The sequence below is a fragment of the Myxocyprinus asiaticus genome, chromosome 1 (assembly GCF_019703515.2).
Source record: "Myxocyprinus asiaticus isolate MX2 ecotype Aquarium Trade chromosome 1, UBuf_Myxa_2, whole genome shotgun sequence".
Taxonomy (NCBI): domain Eukaryota; kingdom Metazoa; phylum Chordata; class Actinopteri; order Cypriniformes; family Catostomidae; genus Myxocyprinus; species Myxocyprinus asiaticus.
In genome coordinates this window covers 56,287,571-56,300,930 of record NC_059344.1, presented here as the reverse complement: position 1 = coordinate 56,300,930, position 13,360 = coordinate 56,287,571, and the positions used below count along the sequence as shown (strand labels likewise).

The following is a 13,360-nucleotide window of genomic DNA, read 5'->3' as shown; positions in this document are numbered from 1 at the left end:
GCATTATGGTTATGAGAATTGGGGGTAAAATGTGCTTAAAATAATGGCACAATGCAAAAAAATCTTAATGGTCCTAAATGTTGGCTTCATTTTTTTTTTCTGCAAATTATAATTTCAAAAATATATTTTTATACTGATTTGGGGTTAAATATGACAAGGCCTTTTTTCACAGGTTTCATGAGAATCACCCAAATGATCATCCACATAATCAGGCAAACTGATTCTGTATTTCTGCTGGCACACTAGAATGCAGATGTTTGTATGCCATGCTTTTGTGTCCTCAGGGAAAGCACAATGACTGGGGGAACCGTTATCATTCTCCTCATCCTTGCCACCTTTTCTCCTCATGAGCCCCAGCGATCCTGACAGATTTATGTGGCAACAGATGGCAGTTATATGGGAAGTCCTGAGATACGCTGCTTTACGGCATGGTTAATGCATTTGCACAGACAACCGGAGATGGTTCCTCTTTCTCTCTTTCTGTTTCAACATCTCTCTGATTTCTGTTATTGTGATTCATACACACATTACATCTGTTCATATTCTATAAATTATTTTTCTGTCAGTCTTTTGATTAAAAACAGCTTTCAGTGTATTGCATCAACCAAGAGCTACTGGCTAGCTGATTTTCACAATATTTTCAGGGACTGTGTCACATCCTTTTAATCTTCAAACTGGTATTCCAAGAGATAGTTCATCCATAAATGAAAATTCTGTCATCATTCTGCATTCTAACATTCTGCCTAACATCTTTTATGTTCTATGGCGAAAAGTAAGTCATATGCATATGGAACAAAATGGGGATGAATAGATGATGACAGAATTTTACATTTTTGGTGAAATATCCTTTTCAGACAAAATGATATATTAGTAAAAGGAATGTCTTCCAATACCTTTCCTGCCTCCAGCATACCACATCTCTCTATCTGTCAATCTCTCTAAATTAGACGGATACAGTCCTGTAGCCTGATGTGGTATATAAAACTACAGTGTGCTTTGACTAAATTTATCATTATGCAAATGCAATGAGCTTTGAAAAGAAGGTAGTCCCTGCCAAGGGAACTTCTGCTGCACCAATCAAACACCATCTGGGCAAAACAATGCCCACAGGGTCGTAAACCAAGGACCATTATCGCCTTTACATTACATTACATAAATTACATAGAACTACATAAATATGTGCCGTTCAGAAAAGCAGCCATGATGAATGCAAACAGATACAAACACTAAGCATATACCAGCAGGTTTTTCTCATCTGTTTCTAGCTGGGTGTGAATTACGGAGAGACCTCTGAACAAATTATTACTTAAAGCTTATAGAACTGATCCCCATGGTAATCTGAAAATGTCATGCAAGGAGCAGAGCACAGACTGACCTGCGTGTCATATGATACCATAATTAAAGGAACCCCTGCTCAAATTAATCTATTAGAGGGGTGGGGATTAGGAAACCATATTAAATCTGGTGCTCTCATAGCACTGGCTATTTCACAGGTGTTGAGGTGTTTTTCTGTGCAGTGCAAACGCCCGGGTATTCGCTTAATTCTACAGCTCTGTAAAAATTACTTGTCATTCGTGCTGTCATAAATTATACTCTATGACTTAAAGGTCTCATCTGGTCTTGTACTCATTTGTAATCAGTTAATCTGGTATGATCTGCAGTAAAGTCATATTAACTGAGTATGAAGGGCTTAAGGTTGTCTATAGGACAGCAGCTACAATATGCAGTAGAAAGGCAATAGACAGTAACTGATCTTTTTCAGGGAAGTTCAACATCAAAGTACTTCCCATGCAAAGGCATGCACCCTTTTAAACTAATGTTTGATCCCCAGTCTGAATTGTGTAAGAGAGTCTCGGCTAAAAATGTATGTAGCATTCCACAGTTTTGCAAATAAATTACAGTTGATTTTGCCTAAGGTTATTTAACATAGCCTCACACTTTGAATACAGTGACAAATGAACACTTTAACTTTGATAATGAGGCTGTTAAGGTGACATCACATGACCATTTACTACTGAAGGTAGCACACTACTGTGACACCTGAGAACCACTGGCTTGTGGACATCCCAAAAGCCCTCAGTCTTTAAAACCGCTACAATATAATTCACATTAGAGCAAAAATACCAAATAAAGCGTTACTTTGCATTCCCAGGGTAGGTCAAATCTGCGCACTGAGGGCCAATACCTTGTAGTAAGTTAATACCAAATGGCCCATTCCCTGTCACACATTGTGAGAGGGAAAGGGCAGCCATTTTGTTTTTATTGACCTGAAATGATTAATCTCTGCACAGGGGATACAAAAGTAATTACCTGCATGATTTATGCTGAGAGAAAGAAAGTGAGAATGGATAGAACTGCTGAAGACTTGTGTTTTAGCCCCAGCTGACATACACTTTATCAGGGATTAATTACTTTCTGTCTGTAGCTTTCACCAAAATAAATAAGTAAATAAATAAAATACAGTAGTTATTATTATTAATATTACTATAATTTTTTATCATTATTAAATAATAATTAATAATAATAATTTATAATAATAATAATAATGTTTTTTTCTTTGTCCCCATTTGGCAAATGGGTGCTTCTCATAAATAATCAAATCGCCAGACTGTCTGCAAAAAGATACAGATCATATCGGCAAAACCAAATTGCATGGCAAAACCAATTAAAACAATAATAATGCCACATCAATTTGTCTGTGATGTATTGAAGAAGCGAGCTGCCCGGTCAAAGAGCATTAGCGTCTAAATGAAAGAGAGACAATATTAACCCTTCAATGGGGAATACTGAAACTTTCCAATAAATCACCCTAAGAATGGAAACAGTAATCAATAGAGGACTGTGTAAAATTCTGACCATTTCCCATGAGTTCACCTTGAACCTGAGGCTTTAATTAAACTATTAAACTAGGCTTGAGGGAGAATTTGCCCTTTGCTTGAGATCAAAGAAAAGAAAGCTTATCTTTACTTATTTTTATTAATTATAAAAAACTGAAAGATATTTCAGATCACCAATAAGACCAAGGGAAGAAAGACGGTGCTTGCTATGGGATCCATTTGTCTGTTTAAAGCATCTTGGATTTTGGAATATTTCCATTTTTTATGCTTGATTATGAGTGAAGTGCTGTTTACCTGGGGTTCCAGAGATCTCCACACTCAGTGTGCGTTCAATGGTTTTGTTCTCAAACGGAGATCCCTTGTGGTCACTGCGAACACACAGTAAAACAGGGAATATGACAACACTGACAGACCACTGAAAGTGTCTGTGTGAGCTAACAAATGGAAATGAAATTAAAAAAATGCCTCCTCTTTTTCAGATTTTAGTTTCAGATTTTTTTCTCCTGCTCTACAAAAGTTGTGTAAAAACTCTCTCACTTACTTTGGAGACTCTGGGGTCAAAGGAAGTGGCAAGATGGTTGGTTTGGCTGCAGAACACAAAGGAGCATGGGTAATTAATTTACTAGTTCACATCTACAACTAAATCTTAGACTCAATCAGTGACAGCAATGATGTTGCATAACCAACCCTACACTAAAAGGCTAGGTGACTCTTCAGCCATATATTTTGGGCAAAACCAATAATTTAACTAACTTGACCCCATTGTTGGTTTGAATTTTTGTTTTATCTGACTGCATACTTTGTGAGGCAGGATGGAGTGATGGCATGTGTTCAGATTCCCAGCCCATCATAAAAATGGTCCCCCACATTCTAACAGTCAGAAATCATTAAAAAAAAAAGGTGGGTATGAATATGAAAAAGAATGGCACAAATGTTACGTACGGCTAAAAATGAACTCCAACAAGAAGATATTTTGCATGCAACTGAAACCAAAGCAGAGGACGAAAGAAGAGTCAAGTAAGCATGTGCAGTTGCCTGAGGCAGCGACCATCTTCAACTGCAGCTAGGGAGTATCTCTCTGTTAGACATCTATATTATGGCAGCCTGAGAAAGAAGCTTATCAGCACAGATCTGAGTTTGACTTCATATTGCAAAGTTGTGCAGGATTTCCCTATCTCCCATTTACAATGAATCTACAGATAAAGGTTTGTGCCAATTCAGAGGTTTACCCTTCACTGTGAATGGTGCGGCCGACTGCGTTTGTTTTTTCTCCCAAGTAAATGTTAGGTTTGTGTTAGTGCTGGGGTTAGTGTGTGGACAAACTGGGAAAGCGGTTAAAGGAGGAGAGGCAAAGGAGAGAGGGCAGGGATGCAGCAATGATTACCTAACATTGGTGGGACTTGATCATCAAGGTGCCTGCAGAGTGCCTGTTTATGTGGGCGCTGCCCTTGTGATTCGGATGGGGTGTGCTCTGGAACTAAAGAGTCTGGGAACAATGGGCTTGGCAGGCCCTGTGAGAATGACATGGGGCTGCCTATGACATCATCAAAAACATCCTCCCCCCCAACCTGGCCCACGAGATTGCGCAAACTTTCTCTTTCTGTATTGTTTAACCAGTTCTCTAAGTCTAGACTGAGCTCTGTTGAACACACTAGATCACTCTGGTCAGCAATGCTAAATGTTTGATTGAGTGAAATGGGTGTCTTGCTATCATGCTCATGATTAGCTTGCTCTGAGTGTCCATCACTCTCTTGGACTCTAGGAGCCTCGTCAGAAAGTGCATGCCTTATGGGCAACTGCAGGTGGGCCCGGTAACGGGCTGGCCTGGGTCTGGAGGTGAGCAGCTGACTGAGCATGGGGTGCTCTAGCTCTTGCCTCCATTTCCTAATGGTCAATGTGATATGCCTACTAGCAGGGCCAGCCTCAGCCCTGCTGCCCGCCTCAAAGCAATGACCACAGCTGCCTGCGTGACCCGTCTCTCTTGGCGGTAGAGAGTAAGAGTGCATGTACCTAATAAAGCGGGTGGCGGCCAAGCTGCCTGGGTCAGCACCCTCTTCACTGGAGCAAGCATGGCCACATGGCGCAACGGGGGCGGATTGCTCCCTGTGAGTACACCGCCGCCACTTCCCTGCCCCCTCACCAGCCACACTATACACGCCGGCTGCCTGGCTCTCACCTCGCTGGGCTTGCACTGCCAGCTGCTGCTGCTGCTGTGATGACAGGGAGGCAGAGAACGTCTTCTTTTTGGAGGCAGTGGAGGAGGTGCAGGAAGACAGAGATGAGAAAGAGGAGGTGGACGAGGATGATGGAGAGGAGGACGATGAGCAGGAGGATGTGCAAACCCCTCTCCTGCCCTGGCTGCAGCCTGCCCAGGTGCTCTTGGCTTCTCTGGCTTTGGTCTGGAAGGCGTCGTTGCTAGAGGTGAGGTACTTGAGCAGCTCAGTGCAAGGGCGTCTTACGGAGCGGCTGGGACAGGATCCTTGAGGTTTGCTGTTCCAGGGGTTTTCTGTCTAAAGATTAGGAGACAGAGAGAGGGGAAAAGAATAAGTTCAGAAACATACTTTACGCAAGTAAGCATACATTGCCAACGTGCTTAACTTGCGCAATCTTGCATAACTGTGGCGGTAACAAACCTCATTACAAAAGGGGGACGATAGAGTTGCCTTTAAAAGTCTGTGCTATTAAACTGGAAGTGTTATTATTCAGGTAAGTTGCTTTAAATATACAGATTTTACCTTAATTGCTCAGTAGTTTTCCACTACAACACTCCTTGCGGCAACAATGAGAATGCAGTATGTACTTGTGTTGTGTTATTATTTGTGGTCTGACACATTATTGAACCCAACAATGCACAAAACCGAGCTTGCATAGTTAGAAGCATCTGCATTCATATAACATAATTATTTTTCAGCATTAAGCATGGGATAAGCATGGGATGTATCAGGGACAGTTGTAACAAAGGGAGATTAGAACTGGGGGTTAGAACAGAGGGGTTTTTTTTCTCCCAAAAGGCAACGTGACTGTGCTTTGCCCATCATCTTAATTATGAGGTCTTGGAATGGCTCCAGGAAGATCTGCATGCAGGCAGTCAGAGGAGGCAGCGGCGTCCTCTGGGACCCTGCCATGTGCGAAGCTCCAGAAACAGAGGAGTCAAAGTCATTATGGAAAATTAACTCCTCAAAGCGAGTTGCGCACATGTGTGCGAAAGTGTTTTTGTGTGAGAGAGAAAATTATGCATGATGTTCACTTAAAACAAATACTAATCTTTCTGCTTGCACACAATAAGACTGTGCCTGTGGTAATAAATCATCATATTTGCAAAAACATTTCTAATTCTATCAAGACGTTGCAATGTTTTCTTTGTTCATGGGAATTAGATAGGTGCTACTTAGAAGTCCTAAATATCAATAAGGGCAATGCAACTTTAGATGAGACAGCCACAACACCTCTGTCTCAGACATAAATTAATCAAGCTTAAGTTCCCCTGAGTGAACAGACTATTTGTATAATTTATCAGAAAGGAAAAATTACATGGAACCAGCAAATAAGCTCACACACACCAGGCCTTTGATGCAAGAAGTGCAGCGAGCAGCTACCTTGGCAACAGCAGGTGTTGGTCTGATCCGTTGGTTGCTGGCTGCATGGTTCTGTGCCTTGCCACCTGGGTATTGATTATAGCTGAGCTGGGAGTTAGCAGGCGCCAGTAGGAGCTTCTTCAGCTACAAACAGAGAAGAGAAACAGATCATGGGGATTAGAAGTACAAATACAATACAATGCAAAAGATCTCCAAATTATCTAAAATAATTTAGAGAAATAAGAAGCAAGTTAATTTGAGTCTGACTGACTTGTGAAGCTGGAGTCCATTGCAAAAAACCCTTAAGTAAATAAAATAAATAAAATAATAATAATAATAAAAAAGCCTTATAATTATAACTAATGGTTTTCTTAAGGAGTTTCCAGCAAATGGAGTCTGATCTTTTGCAAGAGGTCCCGGGTTCAAATCTCAGATGAGCCCACACATTTTTTACGACCGGCTCATAGCTGTGGAAAATCAGGACAAAAGAGGATACAGTAAATCGGTGGGGTTAAAAAAAAATAATTAAAAAAAAAAATAGAATGTATTTCTCTCATAAGTTGAGAAATTTATAAGTGAAAAAAAGGTACAGTGTTTCATAACTGCAGCCTCATGTGACTATATTTTGAAAACAACTGATCCTTTGAAACATCTCTTTGATATATATATATATATATATATATATATATATATTGTAGTGGGGAGAGCAAGAGACAGACACTATTGGTGTGGCATCAGGTCTCGGAGAGGCATTTATTGGAATTAATAATAAACAGAAAATGTCCAAAAAGGGGGAACTAAAGTGTTAATTGGGAAAGTGTACAAAAAAAGGGGAATCTGGCATCCTCGTGGTGAGACGGGGCTTTGTGAAAGTTGGGGAATGCCCAAAGGAATGGTCCAGGATGTGGGTGGGGTCCGGTGGCAGCAAAACACTCCCCTTCGTGTTCTGTGGCATGAGGAGCAGTGGCTTCTGTGGTGGCCTGTCTACCCAAGGGCCTGCGGCGAGTGTTGGGGGAAGGCGGCCTGGCACCCATGCCCGTCGGCAGCGACGCGTGCAGTACTCTCAGGCAACTCATCTAACCCATGCCATGGTTCCGAGGAAGCGGGTCCAGTGCGCATCTAATTCGGCCAGTACCTTCCCCGCTCTGCTCCTGGCCCTGCGAGGACGCCAATGTGCACGCACAGAGATAAAGGCCGGCTCCCCGAGGAGAGGCACTCTCAACGTTCTTATGTCAGTGGTGATGAGGCTATATTCATGAGGTGCACCACATCATCCGCTGCCCAAACGAGGCTTGTCAAATTGCACCTCTTCTCTCTCCAGCCCACTCCCATTGTGAGCCTGGCTGAAGGACAGCCCTAAGAGGCGGGGTGACGATGATGAGAGGGAGGGGTGGGTCATTCTGCCACAATATAAACTCAGGAAAAAAAGAAATGTCCCTTTTTCAGGACACTGTATTTTAAAGATAATTTTGTAAAAATCCATATAACTTTACAGATCTTTATTGTAAAGAGTTTAAACAATGTTTTCCATGCTTGTTCAATGAACCATAAACAATTAATGAACATGCACCTGTGGAACGGTCGTTAAGACATCAACAGCTTACAGACGGTAGGCAATTAAGGTCACAGTTATAAAAATTTAGGACACTAAAGAGACCTTTCTATTGACTCTGAAAAACACCAAAAGTAAGATGCCTAGGGTCCCTGCTCATCTGCGTGAACATGCCTTAGGCATGCTGCATGGAGGCATGAGGACTGCAGATGTGGCCAAGGGCAAAAAATTGCAATATCCATACTGTGAGATGCCAAAGAAAGCGCTACAGGGAAACAGGAAGGACAGCTGATCATCCTCGCAGTGGCAGACCACACGTAATAACACCTGCACAGGATCGGTACATCATACCTGCAGGACAGGTACAGGATGGCAACAACAACTGCCCGAGTTACACCAGGAACGCACAATCCTTCCATCAGTGCTCAGACTGTCCGCAATAGGCTGAGAGAGGCTGGACTGAGGGCTTGTTGGCCTGTTGTAAGGCAGGTCCTTACCAGACATCACCGGCAACAATGTCGCCTATGGGCACAAACCCACCTTCGCTGGACCAGACAGGACTGGTAAAATAGTGCTCTTCACTGACGAGTCGCGGTTTCGTCTCACCAGGGGTGATGGTCAGACTCGCATTTATCGTCGAAGGAATGAGCGTTACACCAAGGCCTGTACTCTGGAGCGGAATCGATTTGGAGGTGGAGGGTCCGTCATGGTCTGGGGCGGTGTGCCACAGCATCATCAGACTGAGCTTGTTGTCATTGCAGGCAATCTCAATGCTGTGTGTTACAGGGAAGACATCCTCCTCCCTTATGTGGTACCCTTCCTGTAGGCTCATCCTGACATGACCCTCCAGTATGACAATGCCACCAGCCATACTGCTCGTTCTGTGCGTGATTTCCTGCAAGACAGGAATGTCAGTGTTCTACCATGGCCAGCGAAGAGCCCGGATCTCAATCCCATTGAGCACGTCTGGGACCTGTTGGATCGTAGGGTGAGGGCTAGGCCATTCCCCCAAGAAATGTCTGGGAACTTGCAAGTGCCTTGGTGGAATAGTGGGCTAACATCTCACAGCAAGAACTTGCAAATCTGGTGCAGTCCATGAGGAGGAGATGCACTGCAGTACTTAATGCAGCTGGTGGCCACACCAGATACTGACTGTTACTTTTGATTTTGACCCCCCCCATTTCTGTTAGTCACATGTCTGTGAAACTTGTTCAGTTTATGTCTTAGTTGTTGAATCTTTTTATGTTCATACAAATATTTGCACATGCTAAGTTTGCTGAAAATACAAGCAGTTGAAAGTGAGAGGACGTTTCTTTTTTTGCTGAGTTTATATTGTAGTAATAAAGTAAACAATATTGAAGTTTTAAGTTCAAAACTGAAAGATAGCAACCCTAACCAAATGCTTGTCAGCTATTATGCTATAAATTGTATATATCAGGCTAATACATTGCACCTGCATTCTGAGCAGTTTAAAAAAAAAAAATATGCTAAAACATGACTGTAGTGAATGAGATATGTTGGGCCAGCATTATATGATTATATGAACTTTGACAAATAAAAAAATTACAATATGGGCATAAACATGCTCATATATAGCAATTCAGATGCCAGGTGGATTTGCTACAGACAATAGACATAAACTTCATTTAATTATTTTATTTTGCATATTTGTGTTGCTCCAGCTGACAGTGTTATGTGTATTCCTTTTGCAGTAATGAATAATGCAGTTAACACCTCAGGAACACTGATCCACTCTGATTTGCTCTTTTAACATAGCAGCGTGGTTGTTCTGTGCACACACATCAACAGGAGACTGTCAGAGCTGCTGTCTGGCGAGTCTGTACCCATTTTTGGTCACAGGCCTAAAGCATCTCCTTATCTGGTGCAAGTGAGGACCAGACATAGAGAGTCGGAAAAATGAAACACTGTGGGACTGAGAAGGAGTGAGGCAAAGACACAGAAGGAGAGGGCTATGCTTTATGATAAAATAGGATTGGGCACAAGGGAAGCAATGAAGGGAGCTTCTCTTACCAGGGAAGGCTCCTCTGGCTCTGGGGTGCGTGGCGAGCCATCGGGGGTGGAAGGACAGCTCTGATCACTAGCATTGGTCACGTCCCCATCTGCCAGAGCCTCGAACGAAGGCAACCCGTCCTCATCCACTGGGATACTATCCAGGGTCTCTGTGAGCACTGCCAGCAAGTTGGCCTCATTTTCCTCATCTATCTTCTTAGGGGGTGAAAAGAACAGGGAAAGAGAAAGAACAGTGGGAAAAAAATAGGACAGTTTAGTTTCGCGAAGTCAATTCTGTCTGTCTTTAAGCTGTGGAGGATGGAGTTGTACTCCAAAATTGTTAATAGAGGATGGAGGGTTTCCTTTTTTGCTGCATAAAGTTTTTACAAAAATCTCTTTCAACTACAAATTGCCTAAGCCACATAAGTCAGCACTGTCAGTCATACATTATACATGCGGCTTACTGGACCAAAATAATATCTCCCCTAAGAAATCCATTAACTGAGCTGACGCACAGCAACTACCCAGGGAAGGACAGAGAAAGAGGGAAGAAACAATAAGAGGGAAGCTAAGTTCTTCCAATCCCTAATTCAGGTGTCATAAATTGGGAAACAAGTGTTTTTTTTTTGTTGTTTTTTTTAGGTAATCCATAGATAAGGAAGTCACGGTCAACTAGGGCTGGGCGATAAATCGTAATGATTTTGCTTGCGACATAAAATTAATCATGATAGTTTGAATGTGCTTTTTATCTGGCAAATCATTTGAAGTGATTACCATGAATCAATTCAAAATGTCCATTTCAGTTAATTGATTCAAAACTCTGATTTATCAATTTGTTGACATCATCACTCAGTAATGTTTATGGACGTCTCAGCATGGCATTTTTGTACATAATAAAATGTTTTAGTAAAAATGTACAGCATGCAGCCCTATTGTCAACTAATGCTAAATAAATGTGATATATTAAAAGATTATATGGTGTGTGATTACACAACCAAATGCTAATGTCAAAAACTGAATGCTGCATTTAGTCTTTGATGTGTTACATTTCTGTTGCTGGGGTTGTTTCTTTTGCAGATGGTAACGCAGGAGGGGCAGCAGTACCAGTGGAGCGGTGGCTGTGAAAAAGTAGCAGGCACTGGAAGTTGCAGCACCAAAACCCACAGGACTTAGCAACTGCAGAAGATAAACACCAAAATTGCAGGGGGACGTGGCATAAGCAGGCCAACAAAAACAAATCCTTTTATGCACACCACAGGATTAGTATCGCTTGCTGATAGCGTTTGGGCATGACCATGGTGACTGCAGACAGACTGTCCTCTTTAGATAGAAGTATTGCGCTGCTTAGCCTCCAGTCCCATGTGCAATGATCACCCAATTTGATCCTTTTTCTATGAATAGTTTACCCATGATTACACACAGGCATGTCCCTATGCTCATGGGAACTGCTTTTGATATGTCAAAACAAGGCCATATTACTTATCTCCCTCCATTTAAAAGATTTCCGCACTGATAGTCCAAGCATTTGATTAGCCAATGACAGGGAGAATGCTAAGCCCAGTTTCATTGAGTTCAAAAAGCCCTCCTTGGGACATGTTTCCTTCTTTATTGGAGCTGATAACAGCACATATTTCCAAAAGATAACCAAACATTCACTGGGGCGCACCTGAGTGTTGATTTTAAAATAGCAAGAAATCACAGCCTATGACAGCTTGCTGTTTAATAGTTGGATAATGATATCCATTTAATGTTCTGTGCTTTCGATGTCTCTCCGCTATTTGTCTTACACAGCTTTATAAAGTACCAGTCAGCCACTGACAAACAGGGCAATAACAATCAATAGACTCAAAAGCCTCTGCCTAACATTTTAAAGCATTTCCTTCAAGCTAACTATAATCCTTGTTATTTAGGGTCACTTCTCATGTTGCTTTAATGGCTGTTCATCTTCTGAATTACGCAAGTTCAAGACAGGTTTATCTGGAGTTGAGTCAGAAAAATCTGTGTCATTTGTTGAAAATGCATGCACTGAAATATGAAAGATTAACCTTTTCTTGAGTAGGATCTAAATTCCTCTGCAGTGCCCCCTGGAGTGAGTTATTTTTGCACGTGACACTGCACAGCCAGTAGAGGGGGCAGAGTGTAGACGTGTTATTTCTTGTCATAAAAAAAAAATACTGTATATAATATTGTAAACATGTGAACAAATGGGTTATATCTGCTGTACTGTTTTTGTTTTATTTATTTAGTTTTTTATAGCTGTAAAAAAAAACAAATGAACTCATAATATCAGCAGTCCGGTTCGCCTATATGCACTGTTTGACATCTCAGACATTGAGTGTGTGTGTGTGTGTGTGTGTGTGTCAAGCACTAATGCAAACCGACTTGGCTGCATGCATCGCGCTCGATCAGCATGTTTTCACTGTGAATATATGAGTTTTAAACTGTTATTGTGGTGCTTTTGTGATAGTTTGGCAGAAAACAAATGTATTATATGCCTGAAAAGACTGTTTGAGTTGCTGTTTGTGTGAATGAAAACCACATCTGCACCTAATCAGCAGACGTGGCATGGGAAGATCGTGCTTAGATATGATGGCTGTGCATATACAAGCTGTGAACTGTTATCGTGGTACTTTGGTGACAGTTTGTCTGTTTGTTACATAAAATAAACATATTATGTGCTTGAAAAGACTCTTTGAGAAGCTGTTTGTTTAATGAATGACAACCGCTACTAATGTAAACAAATGGCAGCACACATCGTAGGAAGATCGCGTTTGATGTACTGACTGTGCGTATAAGATCTGTAAACTTTTTATCGTGGTACTTTGGTGACGAGTTGGATGCATGTATATAAAATAAACGTATTCTGTTGTTTAAAAGACTGTATGAGAAAATGTTTGAGCTAATATAAATAAGCTAATATAAATAACATACGCTTGACCAGAGCAGCCTGTGTTGGCATGAAAGCCAATTTGAATCTGGCATCTTGTAACAACTTGAAGAAACACATATGTCTGACGCTACTCTGCAAAGCCCAGTTATTAACCGTCACATATGTGTGGCGGTACGTATGAAAGGGTTAAGAAGTCTGGTTTTCAGATAAATTAACAAAATTCACAGGTGATTATGCTTAAAACAAGAAAAAAAAAATTGCTAATAGAGTATGAAAAATAAGTGTTTGATACAACCTGGTCTAATTGAATGAACGTTACTCTATATATATTTTTGCAAACTGACTTTTACATGCCGCTTTCTATGTTTTGCTGCAGTTTCCTGGTGAAATTAACACTAGAGGCCCTAAAATAACTGTGGGTTTTATTCATTGTCACACAAAGTACAATTGCTGATTATGACCTTATAAAAACTTATTTTTCACTCTATTACTCACC

At 41.4% G+C, this 13,360-nt stretch overlaps 2 protein-coding genes across 4 annotated transcripts in view; one reads left to right on the top strand and one right to left on the bottom strand.

Moving 5' to 3' along the window:
* Positions 1-13,360, top strand: part of LOC127434310 (extracellular superoxide dismutase [Cu-Zn]-like) — a 794,804-nt gene that overhangs the window by 76,167 nt on the left and 705,277 nt on the right. The window lies entirely within an intron of this gene.
* The window catches only part of LOC127442676 (peroxisome proliferator-activated receptor gamma coactivator 1-alpha-like), a 54,776-nt gene that overhangs the window by 20,890 nt on the left and 20,526 nt on the right, over positions 1-13,360 (bottom strand). The window contains exons 3-7 of one of the 3 annotated variants that reach the window (XM_051701248.1): positions 9,996-10,190; positions 6,434-6,556; positions 4,222-5,347; positions 3,379-3,424; positions 3,132-3,205 (exon numbers count right to left, since the gene is read on the bottom strand). In XM_051701248.1, the coding sequence (XP_051557208.1) occupies positions 3,132-3,205; positions 3,379-3,424; positions 4,222-5,347; positions 6,434-6,556; positions 9,996-10,190 (1,564 nt within the window). The remainder of the gene's footprint in view (positions 1-3,131; positions 3,206-3,378; positions 3,425-4,221; positions 5,348-6,433; positions 6,557-9,995; positions 10,191-13,360) is intronic. The other 2 variants (XM_051701953.1, XM_051702759.1) reach the window with 2 other exon arrangements.